The 25814-nt window shown below is 44.9% G+C and overlaps 1 protein-coding gene across 1 annotated transcript in view; it reads right to left on the minus strand.

Annotated features, from left to right (window-relative positions):
- LOC115399730 (homeobox protein Meis1) overlaps positions 1–24732 on the minus strand; it is a 74527-nt gene extending 49795 nt beyond the window's left edge. Inside the window, exons 1-2 of the mRNA XM_030107271.1 lie at positions 24592–24732; positions 15392–15503 (exon numbers count right to left, since the gene is read on the minus strand). Of these exons, the coding sequence (XP_029963131.1) occupies positions 15392–15503; positions 24592–24678 (199 nt within the window). The 5' untranslated portion in view covers positions 24679–24732. The remainder of the gene's footprint in view (positions 1–15391; positions 15504–24591) is intronic.
- Positions 24733–25814: the final 1082 nt, after the last annotated feature.

The following is a 25814-nucleotide window of genomic DNA, read 5'->3' on the forward strand; positions in this document are numbered from 1 at the left end:
TGACCTAAAGCTGATCTCTCACAGGCCACTCCTCGAGTTTCACACCACAGAAAGCTCGCATGACCCTGGGTTGGCTGCCCAGGCAAGGCCCAGGCCTCAGGGGCCTGCTATCCTGTTCCACATGGGATACACACAGCTCATATTGGCAGGCGAGAAATTCATACATACACACACACTTAAAACATGATACACAAGGCGCACACACACACACACACACACTTGCCGATGCACGATAGCTGAAGTGCTCTCCCTCTTACTCTGGCTTTTTGTCGCACTCACACAGAAATGCACACACCACGCATTCTCACACAAACACACATACATTACATTCTCCGAAATCCTCAGAGGGGTAAAGAAGGGCTCGCGAGAGGGAGGGAGAAAAGGAAAAAAAAAAAGTGGCATTTATTGTATTCAGGCCATTCATAAGCTCTAGACTTGAAGAGGGGGTGTTCAAGAGGGCTTGCAGGCAGTGGGGGGTTCCCTTTGCATGGGTCTGGAGGCCCCTCCCACCTCCAAAAATTCTGAACATGCAGGAATTCCTTGCAATGCATTTCCCAAGTAGGGGTACACTTTCAAAAGAGACTTTCCCTTAACTGGAGCGAAAACAGACACATACTCAAACATACTAACATGCATTCATTTCCTAGGATCTTTCGCAAGGCACCTTTCCAATAATGACGACCCAAAGTATTCTAAACCAACACACACACACCCACAAGACGGCACTTCAATACAAAACACTCTCTGTGACCAATGCTGCTTCGCCTCCCTTTTATTCCGGGGAGGTGGAGAGATGGAGAGAAATCCCCATGACCATTCTGCGGATAATGACATGCGCTGTCGACAAAACAATATGGCTAAGTCTAGACTTTCCTTCCTGCCTTTGCCAGAGAGACTTTCAAATGTTATTAGATAAAACTCCAGCCATTGAACTGGGATCACATCACTTTAAATCATTGTAGGACAAACGCTGGGTGGATTATCTAAAAAATTGTTTATGCAGGCTAAAGAAAATGATCATAAAAAGAGAAAATGAGCCATTTCAGGTAAACAAGCAGGGGTTGAGCTAAGTAATTGCTTCCTGTAATCAAAGACAATTCCACTGAAGTAATTACAGTAAATAACGAGTGTTTTGCACTAACAAAGCCAGTTACTTTAAATGATGACAGTTTTGTGGATCAGCACAGACAGATTCAATAATGACAGTAACTGGTGAGTCATTTACAGGAGTTATTTGTAATTAAAGCTCACTGGAGACTCGGTCTTGTGAGAAGAGCCAAGTTTAGAGCAATTGTTTCATTTGTGCTGATCTGATGAGGAAGGGATCAAAAAGTCAAAGACAAAGAGAAGGTGTTTAACAAACAAGAAGACAGAATAGCAGCTATCATAATTATGAGTTAATTAAACGTGATTTTGAAAGCCTGAGGTTTGTGAGATTTACGTGGCTCCTGCTTAAGTGCCGTGAGTGCACTGTAGTCGTACTGACTGTCAACATAGGTTTTATGTTAACATGGGCAAGGGTGGGATAAAACAGTGTGAAAAGACAGACGCACCAGAGGTAAACACAATGTTTTATCAATTTTAGAGGTTAAATAGGTTATTGGGACAGTAAATAAACAAAGTAATGCTGAACATTTGCTGTCTCAAAGGTTACAAAAAAGTGTTGCTCTCCGGTGTTTCCTATGATTCAGCACGTCTGTCTTCGGGCCTGCATGGCGGTGTGGTGGTTTGCGCGGCGAGGAGACTTTCAGGTTTTCCTATTGTGTGTGTAAGTTTTACTCATACTCCAAAACAAGCGTTTGAGGTTAACCAGCGACCTTAAACGTGAGGGTGTAGGTCTGTCTTCCTGATTTAAAGTGAGATCAGCTCCAAAACCTGGATGGATGGAAAGATGATAGATGGATGGATGGATGGATGTTTCAAACAACCAGCAAGCCATGTGAGATATCAAACAGGTTGCTGGATGTTCACGCCACTTTGTGACATTTTAGACACCGAATGATTAACCTTTTATAAATTATTGACGATCACACTTGCGCTAATGGCCATTTGTTCTTTGAAAGTGTTGCTGTGCTCCTGTGTGACGGCCCGGGCCCATCCTCTGCTGGCCATGAGCAGTGGGAGGTTGGGCGGGGAGGTGGCGGGGGGGATCAGGCCTGTTGACATAGCCATAGGTGATGGCAAAAATGTCAGTGTAAATGTGACTGCTCTCTCTGTGCCATTTTCCCGTAAAGGGTCATCACCACAGGCTGCCTGACACGCTGGAAACTGCCTCAAGCACAGGGCACCGACACGACATTAAACTGCAGTATGCCTCCACACACACACGGACGCGCACGCGCACGCACTCACACACACACACCAACCGACTCCCCTTTATTCCCACTTCCAGATCAGTCGAGAAAGAAAGAATGAGAGAGAAAGAGACAGATGGTTCAAGCTAAAACGAAAGTGTAGGGCGATGAATTCACCCTTTCATGTTGAGCACTTTTGCTGTGTAACTATTGATTTTTCCCCTCTTGCCTTTGTGTTGCCGTTTTCTTTTCTCTTTTTTTTTTCTTTCTAACCTAAAGATAGAAGGCCAGACTCAGTTCAAATGGGAGCACTTGGGAAGTAGGTAAGTCCTCGGCAAAAACACAAACACACACGAGATTTCTGAAATTGTGTCTCTTTCGCCGTTTTCCCATTTTACCCTCTCAATTGTTTCACTGCCTGTCAGATAGCTTTTGACACTCACCAAAGCTTCAGTCAAACTCAGCACACCGCGAACAGACACAGGGAGAGGGAGAGGAGAGTCAAATGGACGATGGAAGAAGAAGAGGGGAAGGGGGGAAGGGACGGCAGAGAGGACAGCGACTATAACAAAAGCTAAGAGCACTTAACAGCACAATGGCACGGCGGTCCTTTCCAAAAGTCAGCTGATGTGCTGAAGGGCGTTCCAAAGTCCTTCAGTACAGACAAAGAGAGGGAACCTTCAGCTAATCTGCAGGAAAAACATCCTATTTGACTTTGTTGTGGAGTAACATCCGGTAAATATAGCTTTTCAGCATGAGAAAGCTAGATAAAATGAAGGAGCTCAGTTCAACTGTAAAAATCCTTCTGCCAAACACCATGGACTCAGCTGGAGTATCCATGTGTGATTTCAGCCAAAAACAAGAGTGATATGCTTCTCTGCTATCTTATTTAAGTTCAACCGAGCATCAAAGCCAACAGTTAAATGAACATTAAAGGGAAAACGTTTAATTCCAGTAACAAAAACTGATCTATTCCTGCTTATAATCAAGTCTTTTTTGTTTGGGGTGAAACTCCTCTGAGTGAAGTAACTGTAGCTCAGAGAGTAGAACCTTGTCCATAAGTGTCTTTGGGCGAGACACTGAACTCCAAATGGAGCTCGAGCAACTTAGATGGCAGCCGTCACCGTTTTTGGACTGATGGATAAAGTGACTCACAATGTAAAGCGCTCTGAGCCTGCTAAAGCAGCGAAAATAAACTATGTATAAAGCGCATTTACTATTCACCAAAGTTTTCCAGTTGGTGCTTCAGAGCTACTGTATGCAGCACTTGACTTTGTCAGTATTTTTCCACATGGTAACTATCTATATAGCACAGCTTCTGATAAACACTTTTAATACACATGGATTTTCCCACTCATACTAACCTATCAGCGCCAGCCAAACTGCAGTATGTAGTTAGATAATAGAGGCACGCTAACCCTGCGGTGGCACGGCTAATAATAGTGCATCAGCTTCAAGAGAGCGTTTTTTCTTTTTTTCATTTTATTTTTTTGGAATAACAGAAGGTTTTAGTATTATGAGGGAGTGTGATATAGTCTGCATCCACCAGCTTTGGCTTCATGAAGGGGTGGTTGAGAAAACAGGATAAGCCATTATCTCAGCTACAACCTACTCTGTGCAAATATTTGTGATTATTGAATTGTTGCATTTACATTCTAGGGTTTTAGGTGATTTATTATTTCTTTAAAAAAAAAAAAAAAAAAAAACAGTAAACAAGTTGCTGCCAAGCAAATGTGTAACGTTTTTAATCGTAGGCTGCTCTCTTAAAGACTACGTTCTTAAGTGATCACAAGTTTAAGTGTGAATTCATTTTGCACTTTATTGCGTCGTCTTGTCCTCCCCCCTGTCACGTCCTTGATCGGTACAGGATGTGGGGTCGTGGGGATGTGGGGGATTTGTAGTCCTATCAGCCTACCCATACGTAGCCCTGATAAGAGTTTTGGACACAGGCAGAGGAAGAGGAAGCGAGTGGGTTTACTGCAGCCTTCCTTCTGTGGAGCATGAGCCCATGTGGACGGGGGTGATATGCCCCCCGCGGACGCCGGCGGTCTCGCCACACAGTCCCTCCAAGTCACATCCTGAGAGAGCCGGCCCTCTCTGAGGGTGACTTCCTGTAAAAGTATGACCTCTCGGCCGCTCAAGAGTATGTCAGTGGAACAAAGACCTGGAACTACCAATGGGAGCCCGTGTGGACAATTATATATGCAGTTGGTGTGTGTGTTTAACACCGCCATTCAGGCCTTTACTCCAAAGGTTATCACTAGTAAGGATCTCTGCCCCCAGTCCCTGCTCATCTCTTTGAGTTTCACTGGCTCGGAGCAAGATGGGCCGATCGAGTTACATCCAAAGGTGTGCACTCGCAAGTGTGCGTATCGCTAGTGGCATGCTTTGTGTTGCTCTGCAAACACACACAGTAAACACCCATGCTGCCCTCCAGGACACCCTCCCGCTCTTATGTTTATCTGCAGATATTTGTTATCCAGCCCTTTTCTTCCCTCTTTCTGCTTCTCTAAACTTTTTGGGAAAGCTCGCAGAGGTCTTTATCTCACAGTTAAATCCCTGCAGCAGGTATCTATGTCAAAAGGACCAACGGGAGGGGGTCTCCAAGGGCAGCATGTTTGGTCTGGGTCAACTTTGGGTCAAGCTCTGACCCACTTGACTCACATTTAATCCATTCGTTACCTCCAACTCCTTCCACAACGGAGAACCCGGATTTTGAAATCACACAATCTCAAGCGTGGTACTTTATTTTATCAGATTTTAGACACTGGTTTCTCTGGTTTCAAATGAGTGATCAGGTGCATGAAAGTCATATTTGAATAATGTTTTGGAAGTTGCATGTGTCATCTAAGGGTTATAAAATAAGCCCTAACCAAAAAAAAAATGACCGAGCGTCGACCTATATCTAGTAATAAAGAAAATCTACAGGGATGCAGGTTGTGACCAAAAAATGGCGCTTCTGCTGGTGTTTTCTTGGCATGAAATTGGCTTTGTGTGGGTGCCGTTTGGAGAGCCGGCTGGTAAATTCTCCCCTCCTTTTGTTAGGAAAGGGGGGGGGGGGGGGGACTCCGTGCATAATGGTCTTAGCAAGGGAGGTCTGGAACTGTGTCCATAAATTGAATTATTTCAATTTGAGGGAGAGAGTGAGAGAATAATGGCGAGTCGCTGTGAGAGTGTGTGTTGCATTTACATGTGAACATATGCATGTGTGTCGATGGAGACGGGCTCGTTCTTATTCCTCTGCAGGGCTCATATGTACCAGTGAAAATATAAACCAAGTTGCGAAAAAGATTACAGAGGAGGCCAAATGTTACCTTGCTGCTGGGAGCTCGAGGAACAGATGAAAGCAGACTGCTGAACGGAAGTCACAGCAGTGTCCTGTCTGAACATTACGGTTTCAGGACAACACACTGTACATCTCCCCCCCTGAATGTGATTAACACCCCCCACCCTTCCCCATGGTGCTTTGTGAATTTATGTTTCATTATAAAGTAAGCGTCCAACTTGGTAAACACAAAAAAACAACAGACGCTATGAACGTGTTTGGCTGTATTGGTGTGCGTGTCGGTGTGTGTTGCGGTATCGGTTGGGGTGGGGCGAAATATTCCTGACACAATATAATCGGCGGGGGACCATATGGCAAACTGGCAGCAAGCTATTTATCCTTATCCTCTTTGGAGGCTAAAATTAGCACTTCGCTGTTTGTAGCTTTAAGCTGGACTCCAACCACTTTGATAGCACTAATAATAAAGAAGACAAAGAAAAAAAAACAAAAAAAACAACAAAATTAACACAGACCAGTTGGCAGAAAGTCCCACCTTCTCCACCGTCTGTTTTCTTAACTTTCTGTAACCCTGTTTGTTTCTGTTTGTTCCATTGTAAAGTGTTCGCTCAAAGGTGCCAAAACAGCTCTGCTTTTTTTTAAAAAAAAAATCATCTCATGCTCAAGTCACCAGCAAGAATTGTATTAATATCATAAAGTGTTGCTTGAGCCAGGTTCCCTCTATAAGCTTATGTGTCAGGAAAGCCAGGATTTCCTGAACACGGACCCCCTTGGCTAGCTTAAGAGCGTAGGATGATGGGGCTAATCTCTTTATCAAAGCTTAATAAACGTTGGTGTGCTGTGCATGTGTGTGTGTGTGTGTGTGTGTGTGAGTTGCTTGTTTGTGTGTGTTCTTGTGTGTGCCAAGGGGCCAAACAATGCTTCTCCACTGAACAAAGTGCTAATACCCTGTCTCTTTGCGCTCCCCCTCCCTTTTCCATTCCTTCTCTCTTTCCTCTCGTTCTCTGGATCGAAGCCAATGGCCAAAGTATGCATCTTTCATATCTGGGCAAAATTAGGACTCTTTATTGTAAATATTTCCAATACAGACAGTTGGAAACTGCACATGGAAAAAGCTCATCCAGACCCCGACTCCTGTCATCCACTGGCAGAGCTGATAGCCTGAATTCTCCGCTCTTCCAGACAGCTATAAGGGTTTTCCCTGAAAAGTTACATCTATCTGATCAGAGGCCTCCTGGGCCTGAGCTCAGCTCCTTTTCAAGAGAGGGAGGAGGAGGAAGAAAGAAAGAGACACAGTCAGCAGAGAGAGAAATGCAAAGACAGGCGAAGGGGAGGAGAGAGGGAGAGAGAGAGTTTAAGGTTGTTTTATGAGCCAGATATAATGTGTTGTGACACATCAGCAATGACTCGCTGTGATTTTACTGTCAGATTCCCTATGAACCTCCTCTGCCGCGATTAAGAACCGGGGCATTTTCTGTCTGTGAGAGCTGGTATGTGGGTGTTAGGCCATGGCAAGGACACAAGACCCTTCACACACACACTATAGCATTTCTTGAGAGGAACATTTATTAAAACAATAACTTCCTAGCTCTTAGCATAACCTTGACTGTTACAGCTAAGTGCATGAGAGTAACCCCCATGCCAACCTCAACCTCTCGATATCCTTAGCCCCCAAACTACAAATTAGCAGCTAAAATACGCAAAAAAGTTGTATGGGTCCGGTTATTTTCTGTCCTCCAGTTCTTGGAAGCCATATTCCAAAGGGGAACAAGGACATGCACGCAGACTTACACTCACACCCAATCCAGAAGCAGTGATCGAAAACATTTGGTCTCCAGATAATCATTTTCTCAGGAAAAACTTTCATTCAGCCTTTACATAATTGTACTTTACTTGTCATAATCTCCCATCCTGACACTTGAAACATCTACAGAGAAAAAAGGAGTGTGTTAAATAGTATCTTTTAGCAAACACCAGTAATTAGACATAAGCATTTGGCATTCGCACCAGTCACAAATTAAAGAAGAGCGCTTCCTGTAAACAGACAGTGAGAATATGTCTACCTCATTAGTGTGCCACAATTATAACATGGGAGCTAAAGATATTTCCCTCCCACCTTGCACTCCCTCGGCAGAGCAAATGAAGCAGAACCTTTCCTTTTTTCTTCATTTCTTTTACATTACTAAACTACATGATCTGATCCAAGAGCATTTATGGGCGAAGTAAAGGATATATAGAGACAAAACAGGAAACTTCACGAGGGATAAAAAAAAAAGAGACATAAATGATACCAGAGACGTCATTTGAAAGACACTGTGGGCTGAACACATCCAAAGGAAGCACAGCGGCTTGAGCGAGGGCGAAGCTATTTCGTGTGCACGCATGTCACGAATGAATATGGATTTCATGTAAATTGTGCGCACGAGGCATATTGTAATGGTCTGGGCTAGACTTTGCATTTCTTTGGTCATGCAAACATGCCCACATGTAACCAATAGACAGACAGACATGCAGACTAAATGAATGCAGGGGAGGTTTAAAATACGGACAGAGGGAAACATTTTATTCACCTTCAAAATGTTCCAGGGATTTCTCTGAATATTATACGGAAAGTGAAACACAAGGACATCATGAGAGCGAGGCACAGACCAGAGGAATAGAGGCAGAGGCCCAGGACTACGATGGAAGAGAGAGCAGACATAGAGGTAGTATGAATAAAATACGAGGCTCAGACACGTTATCAAACTGTTTTTATGATTATTACCTTCTACACACATGTTGACTAAACCCAATAAACCTGAGTTATGGACAAATCAGAGCATTGCCTTCGATGTGAAGAGCCGGGAGAGATGAGAGGTGATGAGAAGTGAAGAGCGGAGAGGACAGGTCACTTTGTTTACTTGTGTTTCAGAGCTTTTCTTCCTCACATCCTCCGTGGCTGTGTGACACTATCCCTTAATCCTTAAAGCAAACTGGCCCCTCACTGTGGGAACCTGATACAATTTCTCTTTTTGGAGAGGGGGCAAACTCAGGCCACTCCGAGTTTGCTTATTACCTATCAGGCAATAAAAAGTCATCAAGGGGCATCATTTTCTGCAAGGCAAGGTCACTGCATGTGGCTGAAGCATCAGCCGCCGCGATAAAGCAGAGGCCATAAAGATCTCAGTGAGTCTGAAAGAGGGATGCCGTGATTGGCCCTGAAAGTCCAAACATCTCTTTTCCCAGGTAACCACAGATAATAATGTTTGAGAAGCTGTAAATCCAGTTGAGGCTGAATAAACATTGCTACCAGCAATGCTGGGTGGCTGAGGGGCTTCTTCCTCAAGACGTAATTGCCTCTATGCTTTTCATATACTGATTTCCACAAGAATATGAATAAAAAAGTTTATATTCTTATGTCTCAGCAGGAATGATGCAGTTTTTTCTTCTTTTTTTTAACACCAACACATGCTTTCGCAAACTTCCTTTTACCTGGAAGGTTGCAGAGTTGGATTACAGCAAGCAGTGGTGTGTGTGCTTCAACAGACTCCCAAACAACACTTAGAAGCACTTAACACACTAATCGAGGGGTAACTGCTGCCTCTCTTCTGTAGGATTTTCACTCATACGTAGACACATTGCTCCAGTCAGCATCAAAATGATTCCACAGCGTTCACCAAGAGATTCCCTCCCTTCCTCGGCTTGCTCTAGCATTTTGCTCCATTTCTTTCTGTCTTTTTCTTCCACTTTCATCTCCCTGCTGTTCTTTTCCCTGTGTTCACGCTCTGAAGAAATCAAAGGGAGAATCCTGTTTGTGTCTGCCAGCTACTGTACTTACACACCTCCAGTAATACTGACTGCAGTCTAATCAAGGGAGCCACATACCTTTTATCTACCCACAGAGCCTCACATTTAAACAGATTACTGGTAAAGCTGGACACTGTAAGACAATTACCGGGACCGAGGATCTTCCTCGATAACGTCTAGACGAAGTCTAGACAACATACAGGCAAATCTAAATACTATTCCTCTTACGGACAAGCTTTCGCACAGCAGAGTCTCAGCGGATGCCACATGCCAGTGCTATAAATACAAATTCCCATGATTTTTTTTTTTACAGTGTCTGATAACTCCATTAAATCCATCCAGTAATTGCAGTAACATGACTTTAAGTCATTATAGCTTGAGAACGTTTGAAAATTTACAGAGAAATTAATAGAAGTCATAAGAACAGAAAACGAAGTTTCGGGAGAAGAGGAACGGGGCACGCAAACCCACACACAGTTCTTCCTTCCAGTCTGCTGGACAATCGGACCAATTAATGGGTTGACTTTGAGGGGGCCACGTGAAGCCCGGCGATTGGACGAGCGCGGCCGCCGGCTGCTGATTGCCTGGTGGCCCCGTCCATGTCCCCGTCTGCCCACCCCGGCGCTGGAAACCGCCCAATGAGACGGCCGAAAGCAAGCGCTCCTCTGCAGCCTGACCTTGTTGGAGGGCACATGGGTTGGAGGGGGCGAAAGAACCAATGACAGCACGAGGAATATTCCAGCCGGATCAATGGGGACTCGCGTCCAGTGGTGGCCATGTGCAGTGGCCAGCAATGAATGAGGCCCAGACCGTGAGAGGATGTAGAGTTGAGATACATATTGGATCAGCAAAGCTAACAACCCAAAGGTTTTTTTTAATTTTATTTTATGAGGACTTCCTCATTTGTTCCTGTAACTTTGAAACTAATATTGATAAGTGATTTACAATGGTGCTGGTAACTGAGGTAGGTTTATCTGCAGGACGCTGATTAGTGATAAATATGACAACAAACACTTCTCTGCACTGTGTTCTGCTCCTTTGTCACTATTTTTGACTGAATGCACTTTGTTTATAAGATAAGTTACAGCAATGTTGATTTTCAAATGCATCTATAAAGTTTTTTTAGGCTATTTTTTGCCCTTTAGAACACCAAAATCATCTCTAAAGATCTCCAGGGATATTTTTTTCCCAAGAAGAGAGATTTCTAAATAACAAAACTGAGCAGTTCGAGTCAGTTTTTGTCAAATACAAATAGCACAGATAGATAATTCGTCATTTACATACACTCATTTTACATTTTACATCCAGCTGCATATGAAATGTTCAATAATGCAATAGCAGCAATGCATTCTATACCATAATGTACAGTCATAATATTAGTCTGCAAACTACAAAAGTGGAAAGTTATTATGTTATGTATGAAATTAAAACACAGTCAAATAAAAGTAACCTTTCCCCTTCCCAAGTATTGGGAATTGGTTGTAGAAGATTGAGCAATATTTCAATTTAATTTTGTCTGTTAGAGAGTTTTAGTCCTGCCATCATTTCTTTCTGAAAAGCTAAATGGACTTCCCTGATGATTCACATTTCTCCACCTCTGCAGTCTGAAAGTATTTTAGCAAAATTAGTCACATTCACTCATTCACACAATGGGTGAATGCAAGGTGTTCAACCGTATTAGGGAGTAATTTGAGTTTATACATAAGGAAAGTGTCAGATTGGGAATCAAACCACCAACCGTGCAATTTCAAGACAGCTCACGTTATCAATGGTTCTTTAGCCCTGTGTATAAAATTCATCAAATCTTATAAGTTGACAAAAAAGTTGATTGATTTTTGGGGAACGACAATTTATTTAAAACTAAGTTTACCCAAACTACTTAAGACTTGTTTTTTTATAAAGTTTAGATGGTCTGATAGGTTGAAATCATCCTTAAAATGACTTCTTCAACCAAAACAGAAACAACACAAAAGTGAATTCCCAGAGTTTGGATATCAGAGCAACCTCTGGCCACGACTCAGACACGAGAAACGTCCGCAGACACCAACACATCGCCTTACAGGGAGCCGTTTGTTTGGCGCAGTGCGCCGTACTCTTTACAAACGGCCGAGTAATTGGTGATACATATCTAATATCGCCAGTCATCGCCTCACTCCCTGGATGTTTCTGACAAGCAGAGAAGGAAAACCCTGTAGCTTTTCAAAAACAGAGCAAACACTCCTCCGCTCCACTCGCATCCACACTGCTGCAGCTGCCTGATTCACTGCCTGAATGTTATTCTGTTTCCTTCGCACGCCGCCTCGGAGAAGCCAAGGGTGTCCTTACAAATTCACACAGGCAAAGAGGATACTTTATACTGGGAGAAAAAGAGAGGGCCTGCTCGTGTCCATGAGGGACGCCCCTCCATCGCAGGCATATATGATCTGTTGGCTTTTCCTCTGCCTCCGAGCATTACTTCTCACAGAAAGGCATGATCCAAGGCTGCAGAGAGGCTTCTCCACGGGGCTTGTGGGTATTAAATAAAGGGGCCTGTTGGTAGGAACTAGCTGGCAAACAGCTGGGCTAATAAGAGTGGGACTAATTAAGCACAGGGCCGCGGCTCTCCCACTCTCCTTGTCGATGCTTGCTGGATGTTTACAAAAGAAAAACCGAAAGTCTTTCTTCTTCATCTGCTCTTTAGGAGAAAGGAGACACCCAGGACTGATTTTAATGACATGTGTGAGGCAAATGTGATCCTCCCTGCATTTTTTTTTTTTTTTTTTTTATAACTGCCAATGGAATTTAGCGCTAAAAAAAAAAAAAAAAAATACCGTTGGCATTGTGGTCAAAGCATAAACACCATTTAGAACACAGCATGCAAGCATCGTCACCGCATGCAACATGCAAAAACGAAAAAAAAAAATAAAGTTTTTGTGTTTTCTTAGATTGTCACAGTCAGAGCGCTGCAAAACATCTGCTGGTTTAAGAGTTATCATTAACCGTCTCGTTAAAAACACATTATCTCATTGAGAAGTGTTTTTACAGAGAACATTTTCGCCTGTTCAACCAGATTCACATGGTGCACAGGACGGAGATCTCCTCATAGTTGTTTTCTGCAATTTCAGCGTGCGGGTGCACGTGTGAGGACGGACATTTTTATTCCGGTGGGCGACGAACCATTAAGAAAAGAGGACGGAGCAGAACATGTGTTTGTCTCAGGAACAGCCTCAGAAAAAAAACAAAACAAAACAAAACAAAAAAAGTGCAGAGAGACGAAGAGTTCACTAGTTAAAAGGCCTTCATCCAGCCAGCATCCTCCCTCGCAGCTGTTTCACTCTGCTGGAGGCGGAGGAGGAAAGAGACGTGGACATGAAGGAGGCGATAAGGATTCTAGAGAGGGGAGGAATTACCGAAAACTGAAGCAGTGTGAGAGAACACGGACTGATAGCAGACCGGGAGAAGGAGTGAGGGCGGACGGCCGAGGGACGGATGGACGGGAAATGGGCTAGAGGGGGATGGCCACTAGCTGTACAGAACAGGAGGAGCAAGAAAGCACTACGCGTAAAGATGGAGAAAAAAAGAGAGGCAAGAAACAAATAGGACCCCAAAGCCATGGAGAGATGGAAAAATAAGGACCAAACACAGGACAAGCGAGGTAAGAGGAAGGAAGTTGAAAAAGAGAGACATCAGGTGAAGGTAAGATGACAATTGTGCAAAAAGAGTAACATTCCGGAGAAAAAAGAGGGACTAAAAGGTGCAAAAGTAAAACATAAATGGGAACAGAAGCTGTGAGAAACGAAGAGAGGAAGGAGTGAGCAGAAGGAACAAAGAGAGGTAGAGAAAGAGGAAGAAGAAGAAGGATACACAAAGGTGATGTTTAGAGTGAGTGGGAGGCACGGAGGAAAAAAAGGGGGAGGAAGGAGAGAGGAAAAGCACAGGGAGAAAGAAAGTGACTGACAGAAAAATGAAAGAGAGACGAGAGAGTAGGTGGGCGACAAGGGAAAACCGGAGAAAAGAGGGAGGATGTGAAGATGAAAGAGTGAGAGGGGAGAGAGAGAGAGAGGGAGGGAGGAGGGAGGGAGGGAGGAGAGACGGCGGGGCGAGTTGCGTGGAGAGAGTGAGCAAAGTGCCAAACAGAATAAATAACCAGCTTACTTGGATTACCAAGTGACTGACACAGAATTTGCCGGAGCCAATATGACGTGGCAAGTGAACTCTAACCCATATAAACCTGAACCCAGTCCAAGATATCCTCCGGTATTTACTGCGTCACAGTGTCCTGATGCTCCGCCTATCCCTTTCTGTGTGTGTGTGTGTGTGTGTGTGGCATTTTCAGCTGCATTGTTTGTGACTGCACACACACACATTATGGAAGCTCCATGCTCCAGACAGTCATGAAAAGCAGCTCTTCAACGATAAGATGATTTTTTTTTAATGGTCCTGTCCCGCATACACACAGGCTGGATGTGCATCATGTTTAGTTGCTCAACTTGTAACATTTGGACAAATCAAAGCAGCTCATTCATTATTCTGACACATTCACCACATGCACATTTATCCACACACCCCGCATTTTACCCTCTAATGAACTTCAACAACAAACAGAAACCTACGAGAGCTGGGCAGAGATGGGGAAACGGAGATGTGAGGAGATAAAGCGAGAGGCAGACGATGAGAGAGAGTCAGAGGAGGTGGGCTGACATAAGGAGTGGGTCTATAATTGGAAAGATGTGAAAAATGAAGTGTCAGTTTGGTCAATAGAGGGCAAAGGTCACAGATGCAGGAGCCCAAACTCGGCACAGAGCACGTCATTAGAGCGACCAATCAGATCTTGCCTGGCTGCCCCAGACCATTACTCATCAGAGGTAGAGGAGTGCGCCCGCACGCGACACACACACACACGCACGCACATACACAGTCACACATATCTCTTTGTCTTTCCACATTTCACTGTTTTTTCATTCGTCTTTTATCCGCCGGTCTCCTCCTCCATCTTTTAAAGTTACCTCAGCTAAGCCTCTGCAGAGGCGCGGCGGCGAGAAGCAGCCGGCGAACGAGTGAGACGGGACGAGAGACAAGCGGGACCGAGCGTGAGACAGACGGCGAGACAAAGGGAGACGGCGTGCGTCTGCCTTGACTGTATAAATGGTTGCTCGTTGGTGTGGAAGGCATGGCGGCGCTCTCTGCTCCCACCCAGGCTCTGCCTCCTGGCACTGGTAACCCTGCAAACTGCTCGCCTTGACATCGCCTTCATAATATATGAAGTTGCTTTTTTGCCTACAGTTTGTTTGCAACGCCACCCCACCAGCAGCAGCAGCAGCAGCAGCCCATTCTCCCACTGCTGCCTGGCTCTCTGTGCCTATGTGTGTGTGTGTGTGTGTGTGTGTGTGTGTGTGTACTGCTTTAACACAGATAGACATATATCTCAGAGAGCGCAGAAGTCAACCCCCAGAGCGCTGCGGTCAAGGCAGGAGTGTGTAATCAAGCTGTTGGATTCAAGTCCACATGAAAAGCCAATAAATTAATAAACACACAGTAGAACCTGCATATTTTGCGTATTCAGTTTCTATCCACTTCCAGAGCTTCGTAGTGTACAATACGTGTAAGTGCAGAGATTGTCACAAATGCAAGCAGCTTCTCAAAAGGGTCACAAGCTCCAAAGCCGTTGCCCATAGATAATGCTTCTTTTTTTTTTAACCACAAGAAATATTCCACAAGGCTTGTTGTGTCCTGTGTTGCTTCTAGCCAGGCTAATGTCTTTTTCTAGAACATCTGCTGAGGTTCTGAAGTGGTTTCTTCCATTTAAATTTACCCAAACAGCTGCGTGAAACAATGTTGCTGTGATAGGAGCAGGACGGACGCTGTTGTCTGAATCCAGGTACAAGCCATGTGTTGATCCATGCATGTGATGCAGCGTGTCAAGCAGTGATCTCTGGCTCCGGCCTCTGAAAGGTTCACTTGATACTTGACCAGCATTCTGCAATCGGGCAGATTGCTCCACACGTAAACTCTGCGTCGTTTCATCCTCCTCCTCCTCGGTGCCTCTTACCTTGTTCGCTGCTGTTGTCGCCGCTGTGCGACGTGTGGCCGCCGCTGGACGGCCCCGGCGTGCCTCCGGAGCGCGTGGACGCCGTGTCGTCATGGTCTCTGTTCCAGGACGTCTGAGGAAAGGAAGGGGGCAAGACAGAGAGGTCAATCACCTCCTTCATCCAGCAGCAACATCTTGTTTTCTGCTTTCAACAGGGATTTTTTTTTTTTTTTAATTTTTCCATCAACAAACTTTTATCATCCTCTGATGAAAACGTTGCTGTACTCTTTTACACACATACTCGTACACATGGAATGAAGGTACGATTGCCAACGCTCGGCGCAGTCACGTAGCGTGTGTGAGGCCCCCGCAACAGTCGTACAGAATGAGGATTATTGGGGCTTGATGAGGAGAAAGGCCCAGACAAATAGAGAGCGAACATGTTGTATTAGTTCCCAGCTTTCTGAGGCATGCAATCCACGGCTGCCTCCATTTGGCTCAAACCACTAGCAGATGAAAATACAAAACAGCTACGACTTAAGATAGGCTGCAGCGAGCGCCAGGGAGTGATGTCATCTGAGCAGAGCCGACCGGAGAGCGAGAGAGCGAGAGAGAGAGAGAGAGGTAAATAACTCAGAGTATTGCTACATAAGTATAAATCCTCGGTTTTGTCCAACAATGAAACAAAACATGGATGACCAGTCCCGGTAATGTAGAATCAGATTTTGTTTGGGAAAGCAGAGCCAAGATGTAGACTCAAATCAAATAAGCTGGAGTTTTCCCACAGCCTGCTCAAAAAAAAAAATTTTTTTTGCATGAAAAATGTAACTGCAGCTGACTTGGAACAAATGAAAACGCTCAAGCGTCGCCACAGAAATGAGAGCTCACGGCTTTCTCAAAAACTTGAGAAAAAATGGACTCCAGCGATGCTAAACTGAGACTAGTTTGTGTCATCAAATGCAGGCAGCTGACTAGACCAGAGACTCAGGAGGCCTTGGTTATATTAGTAAGCTGTGTGTGTGCGTGTGTGTGTGTGTGTGTGTGTGTGTGTGTCTCAGGCCAGATGAGTGTCAGCTGCGCAGAGGACAGTCGAGAGCAAACGGCCAAAAAACAAATTAAAAAATACGATTTGAAATATGTAGGAAGACAATAAATGGGGGTCAGACATCTAAAAGCATCCTCACATTCATCAGAGCTTTCACGGCGAAGAAAAACACACACAAATCTGGCGACGCTGCCGCATGCTATTGAAACTGAACCAGATGTTGCTCCTTATCTCTCAGAGCCTCTGAAAAGCAACATTAGCGCCGAGGACAGGCAAGGAAAAAAAAAAAAAAAAGAACGAAAGAAAGAAAAGAAGACTTCAGAATAGAAGGAAATGGAAACTAATGTCTTATCACACGCGGCTCGCTATCACAAACAAGCACGCAACAAACAAACACGCCCGCACAAACACTTAGCGGCCTCCTCTGCCCCCCGCGTGAGCCTATCTTTGCTCTGTGAAATCAAATGAAGCAGATATCAAGGGGCAATGTGGTGTTTGCATCACGCTTTTGGGGCTTTGCGACGAAATGAGCGATAGAAACCCACACGGCGGAGAAAGAGGAGGGAGAGGAGAGGAGAGGAGAGGAACACGCTGGAGAACAACTGGTTTCAATTGGGATACTACTGCTGCTGTGAGAAGGCTTTGGAGTTTCTAGCATTATATATGTAAAAAAAAAAAAAGTAACATTAATTCATGACTGGGTTTGTTTTAAACAACACGTACGTGGAACAGAATAACAGAAAGAAAATACAAGTCAGCAAATTCAACACATTTGGGGTCTATTAAAGCTCGTTTGATGTTCTTGGGCTATGAAATTATAATCCAGAGCTTACATGGACGATATAATCATTGTTTTTCAAATTAAGCTTTGAGGCTTTGCAATAAAGAGTAAAGTTACTGCACAAAGGCATGACGACGGCAGTGACTGGGCAGATAAATGTTGATTTTAACAGGGATAAAATACCAAGAAGACATTTTTTAGACCTCGAACATGTTTTTTTTTTTTTTTTTTTTGTTGCTGACCGTAGAACACTGAAAAATGAAACACCCGTGCATGACCGAGTAACTCCAGAGAACATCAGAAGTGAGGTAATCCAGACCACATGCTCAGCATGCAAACAGTTAACACTGCCGTTTGCCAGCTCTTCCAAAAGTGCAGCTTTTAAAAATGAGCAGAACTTGTTTATTCAGAGCTCCGTGAAAAAAGAATAGCGCAGTACCCGGGATGTCGAACGGCAAGCATTAAAAAACCCAAGAGCCTCGGCTTGAAAAGCGAATTCATTTTTTTTCATGTTCTTTTTGTTTTAATTTTATAAAAATTCCATTTGAAAATATAATTAGCAAGTGGAAGGGAAATGGCAAACTACTGCATTAGCTGTAATTGAACAAAAGAGTGCATTGCCTGCTGGGAGGTGGCCACTGAGGCCCCATGGAAACAGGGCGGGGCTGAGACAGGGCCTGGTGGCATCTCCGCGGGGACGGGAGTTTATTTATAATCACAGGCCGCCCTTGGATGGAACAGGCCCGGCACTGATCTAACACGCAATTAATACACACACGGCTGAGATCACACATTACACAACACACACACACACACACACAGATATACATACAAACATACCAGTACATATAGATTGAGCAGTACCATGTGCACACATCCATGCACAAATATACTTCTTCACTTAGCTTGTGGAGACACACACATACACACACACACCCAAGCGCACAAATACTTTTTATCAACCTTTCGCAAACACATCACAGAACTTCTGTACTCTCGATTAAGAAATGCACACACCTTGTGCTAACAAGGCGACGGCACACAAAGGGCACTTTTACAATGTCAGATACTGTATGCAAAATCCACAGCAGGAACAGATGCGTAAACAGAAAGCTTGAAGATACAGAGAGTGATCTGTCCCTCTGCGCGCACACAGCTATACACTTGATTTATTCTGTCCCTCTAATGAGCCACCGTGGTTTCTCTCTCTCTCCCACTCCCTCTCGCTCTCTCTCTCTCTCACTGCAGGATGTAGATTATTTCAATGCTTAATTGTTTAGTAAATTCAATTTTCCACGTTCTATTCGGCCTAGCTTTAGCTAAAGTTCTTAAATCTGCCACGCCAAGCCAAGGGAACCCTGTTTTTAAGCCATGCATACCTTTTTTTTTTTTCCTCCTTTCTCTTTTTTTTTTATTACCATTTTTTTTTCTTCCCTACACCACCCTAATTCGCCATGAAAAGATTTTCCTTGCTGGAAATTCTGATTCCGCTATGATCGGTGAGGCATTCCAATCCAATGCATTCTCATTGTGCCGCGTCTAAGATGCAAGAGGGGCTTCCCTTTCTCGCTGTGCCAGGCCCCACATCATACAAGCGCTCATGCAAGAAATGTTGCTTTGCCAATTCATTTGCAATAATAAAGAAAATGGTTAAGGTTGTTGTGCTTTGCCCCCCCTCACCCCCACTCCCCCCTTTCTTCAATCTCAAATATCTTTTGTGATGATATGGATATTTATTTTTCAGCCTGTGCCAGTGAGCATGCGGAAATAATCATATGTGCATACTTAACTGCACAGACATAAATATCCAAATGCCCCCCCCCCACATACATACGCACACACACACATCACCTCGACACACACACACACATATATACATACAGTCTTCAGCGGTGGTACATCTGAATCAAAGATGACAGTCAGACTACTCCATCCCCCAGAATTCTTTGGTGCATCTGTTCTCTGTGGTTGTTTTCTTTAACACCGTTTTTGACCTTTGCAACAGCCCTGCTTCCTCGACTCGAAATCGGCCCAGAATGCCATGTGTTGCAGCGGCAAGATGGCCTGCGACGACTCCGGACACACACTCCCACTCAGGCGAACGCTAGTGGGAAAGATGTAAGCGAAAGGGTCTGAAAGGCCAGCTATTGTAAACTCCTGTTTACTTTGCTTTCCACTGTGACCAGATAAAGCAGGATCTGCCTCTCTGATAACCGGCCAAGCAAGTGCTTGCCCGACTACCTCTGCCTTCTCTTGCTCACTCCACCCCGCTCCTCCCCGCCCGCAATATTAGTGCTTCCAAAATGAAAAGAGGGGGCTGATAATGGTATGCATGGTGGAAAAAAAGAGAGAAAGAAAGGGAGAGCAAAAGACCCCTCACTCCCTCCCATTCAGTTCTGCACTCCCCTTTCTCCCTAACTCTTCACAATAGACAAAGGAAGAAGAAATACCTTATAATTGCTGAAGGGGGGAGGGAGAAAACTGGATTTGGTCTCTTGAGTAAGTAAAGTATGCTACATTGAATAGCCGTCAGGTACTCTTCAATCGGCTTTTTAAAACTGGTGTGCTAACCTCACAGAGACAACTAAGATAATTACATGTTTCAGATAATTACCAGAGCTTTCAAAGTCCATTTAGATGACACTCGCGGAAACCGGCAAACTGATTTTCTTTCTCTGTGGCCCCTTCGACTCCGGCTCTCGCTAGAAGCTTCTTGTTTACCCTTCGCGAGTTGAAATCCAAACAACAACATTAACTCGAGTGCTCTTCCCTCTGTGCTATCTAACCCCAAACAAAGCACGGCTCTTTTTCTTTCCCCTTCAGCTGTGGATGAGAAGGCGGCCGTGATTTCTTAATGACATGTTTTGCTGCGGTTTCGTAGCTAGCCTAGCCTAGCTCGACTGGCGGCCGCCGCGCCGGGACGTTCTCGGCGGATTCCTTGGAGACGGGCTGTTTGTGACGGCGGCCATTGTCAGAGGCTTGCAGGGGGTTAAGGGGGAGAGGAACTTTCCATTAGCTAAGTACACATGTGTTAAGCCAGGTTATTGTTTACTTAGCCAAAGAAACCACAGCAGGCCTCGGGGACAGACATGGTCGCCCATCATAAGTAACAGGACACAAGCCAAGAACTTCATTTGCAACTGGGATCTTGTGGCTATCAAAACAGAGAATCTGCTCCACGGAGCACTATATTCAAGTGATACGCCATGATTTAAAAGCAGCTAATAAAATAACCACATGAAATCCAAAGTTGAGGAACAAAAAAAAGAAAAAGCAAGTGCGTGGAAAAAGTTCCAAACATTTCTGCTCTTTGAAGTCACTCCGGCCTTGAATTGCTTAATCACAATCACTCCTACTTGCTATTCCAACAAATAATAAAGAGGCTAAGAAACCGCGAGTCACGTGGTCACCCTTTTGTATCACTTGTTGAATCCTCAACAGCCGCCCTGCATTCACTCCCCGACGGAATAAAGGGGAGTTCAGGGGAGGGGAGGGAGGAGGTGGGGGTGCAGCAGGGGAGGAGGCGAGTGGGGGTCAAACCTCTCCTCTATTCAGCAACAAAAGCTGCTATTACCAACAATCACTACAATGATCCAAAAGTTTGTATTAGGAACAGCAGTGTGCCACTGTAGGACAGAGAGGGAGAGAAAAAAACGAGCGAGTGTGTGCGCCTGCTAAGTCGGGTGAAACTCGATCCATACTTCAACGAGAAGCGGATAGATTAGCGATAGCGGTGTACTGATTAGGAAAATAGCGGCTGACCCCGACAGTCATGGTTTCCATTGAGTTAGGAGCAGGAGGGGGCAGGGGTCACTCTTTGACCACCAGAGTTACCTAAACCAACACTGCTGGGTCTCACTGACCTGGAAACCCGCACTTGTATGCCGTAACAGTGCCAATTGTTGGGAAAAGATACCGCGATAGTGCTATCAAGAACAAATTCTTACACAGTGACCACAACACTAAGCTCATACAGGAAGGGTTTGTTTCGGAAAGACTGAGTAGGATCTAAGAAAAACAGCAACCAATTCCAAATGCATAGATGATACGTGAGATTGTAGGCAGGTTCGTAATCTTTTTTTTTTTTTTTTTTAATGATTTCAATTAGAAAACAAATCCCAGAAAATGGTAGCATCATAATATATCGCTAAGACAACAATATCTTTGCAGTAATTGACTCCACCGATCAGCTGCTGAGCATTCATAATCATTCAGGACTCCGCCAAAAGTCAGGCGCTGAATTTTTTTTTTTTTTTGCGGAAATTTCAATTATTTCCAGCTCCACTTCAGCCTGCATGGCTCAATCAAGTAGAGGAGCTCTTGAGACTTGGAGTGAGTCCTCAGCACTATTAGTAGTGTTCTGCTCTACAGCGGAGAGTCTGGGCCCTCAGAGTTCATTAGCAAATTGCCGTGCCCCTCCCCGTACTCTCTGTGCAATTAAAGGCAACTGTGCAAATGACGTACGGCAGTGTGGAAATGCCTCCCTGCTCCCTTAGACCGAGGTGAAAATGTGTGCAAGGCAAACATGGATGCAATCAGCAGAAGGGCTGCAGTCATATTTTCACAACAAGGACCGCCGCAGACGGAACCATGTTTTCCGTGCATGCAGGGCTCCTGACACTGCAAAAGCATCAAGGACTCTAAAATCTGCACTTTTAGATTTAAACAAAAATCATCCAAAAGCCAATCTAATGAAGCAACGACAAAACATGCAGTTCAAACGAGGAAATGAAATGTAAAAGCAAAACACTGCGGGGAAACTCTCCAGAGACCGGCATGGAAAGAGTTAAGAAAGTCCAACTGGTGCTAACCAGTCACTCCACTCACATAGCACCTGAGGGGGTGCTGCATTTATCAGGCCAGTCTGAACACACACACACACACACACCACACACAACACACACACACACACAACACCACACACACACACACACACACACACACACACAAACATAGGAGGGTAAGCCCAAACTGGCTGAGCTGCATTCACAAGCCGGTGCAGAGCCTCTTTGACTTTTTCACCTCTCAGCTATGCTCTGCTTTCTTTTGAAAGGGGCGCTCACAGTCCCTTCACACAGAAGGGTACTAAAAAAAAAACAACCAAAAACAATGTAAAGACGTGTAAAGAATATCAGAAAATTACTGCTATGACGCAAGGGCGCATAATGCAGCAACAGAGTCAGCGTCGCTGGATTGTTGAGTTTAATAAATTCAAAGTATTTTTTTTTTTTCCTCTTGACATTTTTTTTCCTCCTGCTACAGTCGCCTCACTGGAATAAATTGGTTTATGAATAAATGAGCCTGGTTTCTCCATCTTGTTAACATTGTTCTTTTGTGCAAATTCTCAGCATTTTTTTTCCAGTCCACTTCAACTTTATGCCCGAGGGCATATATTAAAAATACATATGGAAAGAGATAATGCACACACAATGCAAATTCGTTAAGGATGTCACTGCCTAACAACCGCAGATAAGATGTCACACAAAAATAGCCCACAAAATTCAAAAAATATATATATTCACCTCAAGTAAGTCATGAAATGCAGTGCCATTAGATTGACAATAAAGTATTCAGCAGTGAGAGGCGGGCGCCCACTGCCTTTGGATATGCCCATTTACACACAGCCTGCTGCTGTGGACAGTGTCTATGTTATCCCACTGGAACATCAGCCCATCCTTCAATGTTACACATCTGTCAAAAAGTTTTCTCTGCGTTTCAATACAAACTGTGCCTGTAGGTCATTTATTTGACTCTGTCAGCGTAAACATAAGCTTATGCAGTTTTGCCCTTAATTGGCTATATGTAGGGACCATCATTATATTAAAATAGGCCATGTCTTCATCTTACAGTCAATTAAAGATCCGCATCAGTGCCCCGAGCACAACATCATTTTCTTCATATACCTAGAAACCCAAGGGTTTTAACACACTCTATTTCCATACCTATATACCATAAGGCTTGACCTATCTATAAAAAAGAAAAAGAAAATGACATCTGAATCCCCGGGAGAGTACAACAGTCTGTTCAAAGAGACACTTAAATGCACAAGTGGCGTCAGTGTTATTTAATTCTGTTCCTGGATTAAATGAAGTATTATCTTCCGGGTGATCTTTCTCATTTCCATAATCAGACATAAGGGCCAGGGATGGAGGAGCCTGTGCAGCCGGGTGGGGGTCTTCCCAGTCGGGCTCCAGTCCGCTTCCAGTCCCTCCATTCAGCTCTGGACATAAAAGCCGGTGGCTGTCTCTGTCTCCACACAGACCGGGCACTCAACCATATGGAAGTCCACGGATTTAAATTATTTAGCCTAATCGCTTCATTACTTTTTATGTCGGACTATCCAACTAATCCCCTTAATTTGGGCACTTGATTCCCTCCTCCCCCCCCCCCCCCCCCCCCCCCCTCTCCTCCTCTCTATAGGTTACAGCCGCTCCTCCACCGAGCCATTTCTCAAAACTCTCGGATAGTTTCACTCACTGAAACGTGGTCTCATAGCCCGCCAGCGTGTTTCCTGCACAAATGACTCCAGCTATTAATGGTCGAAAATACCGATTTGCATAATTCTAATCATCGGTTGCTGTTATCATTATTTAACGGCAGTGTATGGACCATTAGGGTCATGCCTGTGCGCGCACTACAATGTCCCCGGAGTGCCAACAGTCAGTGGAGCACATAATGAAGGCTGCGGTTATCTCTGATATCTGCACAAAAGGAAACGCTTCCTAATCTACCTTTAATACCCGCCGCTTCTGTGCGTTTGGAAAATCAACCTTCTTATTGGTGCCCAATCTGTGCGCTCCGAGCAAAAAGAAAGGAGGCAGGAGAGGAGGGGTCTCGATAAGCAATGTGCACTCATGTCTAAGGAAAAACACTGACAAGACGCGTAATGAACCGTGAACTCTACAGTGGAGAAACCCAGGCATCTCAACCACAGCCCGGGCTGCTGCGCGCGGCCCTGCGCGGCTGACGGCGCGCGCGCGCAGCCTCAAAAACACCGGAGACGGGAGGAAAACCGGAGAGGGCTGCTAAATTAAAATCGACACGGAACAGGTCAAGTTTATGGCGATGCTTTCTCGAGCTAATCTCCCCAGGTCGGTTCCGGGTTCAAGTCTTAATGGGCCAATAATAGCAACATTATTCTGATTTTTTTTTTCTTTTTTCATTCTGATGGAGGGAATGTAAAACGGCCTTAATCATATGCAAATAACAGCGCAGCGGAGTATTGACCCAGAATAGCTGAATAGCCAAAAGGGAGAACACACATGCACATATACATACATGCATAGACACACATACACACACGCAGGCACGCGCGCATGCGTACGCGCGCCGCACGGGAGGAGGGGGGGGGGGGGGGGGGGGGGGGGGGGGGGGGGGGGGGGGGGGGGGATGTACCTGATCTAGGGCCACCGATCTTGTGATTTCCTCGCTGTCTGATTTGGACCCGCCCTCTCTGTCGTCTATGACCAAGTCGATGGGCATCTTTCCTTTCAAGCAGCTGATGTACCGGTGACAGAAATTATCACACAGCTCGTGTACCTAGAGAGAGAAGAGAGAGAGAGAGAGAGAGAGAGAGGAGAGGAGGAGAGAGAGAGGAGAGGGCGTCACACACTCACCCCCCAAAAGAGACATCACCACACAGCTGTGCCATGATGAGCGGCCACAGCGCCGTCCTTTGACGCGCAAAAGTTCCCCGAAAACTGAGACTTGAGGCAATTTGGCAAATTCCACGAGCACATCACTGCACGTCAAATACTGAGCATTTCCTGAGTAGAAACGAGAAGCGAGTCATCAGTGGAAACACCTTGTTGTTTTTGGAAACATGACCAAAGTGACCAAATTTCATCATACAATGTATTTATTTTACAAGTTAGCTGTCTTTAATTTTTAAAAAAAATGTAAGTGTTTTTTCCTAAAATGTGAAATAATGTGGCTGCATGAGCCTGAGGTGTGTTCAATCCACGCGGCGCGCGGTGGCAACGCGCTCCGTCCGTCCGGAGCGCAACTTTATTTTTTCCCCCCCCCCTCTCAAAATAGAGATATCGCCGAAAATTGACAGTGACAAGAGGGCTCAGAGGCTACAACGCACTCAACACCCGTGTTAAATTCATCACCGGTGCCCCGGGTAGTGGCCATTAGAGGAGGGTGACCCGCTTGACTGACATTTAAGGTAAACTGTTTAATTTTATCCATTTATTACATTATCGCTGCCAGTGTTGGTCCTGCTGTGTGCACGGGAAGCATGCGCGCTACAAAGGATGGCAACGAAGAAGTGATTTTAAACTTGTATTTAATCACCTGTACGGCTGCGCAGCTCCAGACAGCAGTAGTGTGTGTGTATGTGTGTGTGTGTGTGTGTGTGTGTGAGGAAACGCAGCGCGTGCAACTTTGAAAAGTTGAACTTTTTAACAGCTCTGCTCGTGTTTCAGACTGCTGGGTTAAAGTTAACTGCACAGGCTACTGCAGTCCATCTGATAGGGAAACAAATCAGAGTTTTACACCCACTACTCCGTCTCTCCACAGATGGCAGCCTGGGGCCTTTTGCCCTCCGCAAAGAATCGTTTCTGAAACCCGCAAAGTTCGCCTATATGTTTCACCTTGCATGCAGTCCCTGCCAG

The sequence above is a fragment of the Salarias fasciatus genome, chromosome 13, assembly GCF_902148845.1.
Source record: "Salarias fasciatus chromosome 13, fSalaFa1.1, whole genome shotgun sequence".
Taxonomy (NCBI): Eukaryota; Metazoa; Chordata; class Actinopteri; order Blenniiformes; family Blenniidae; genus Salarias; species Salarias fasciatus.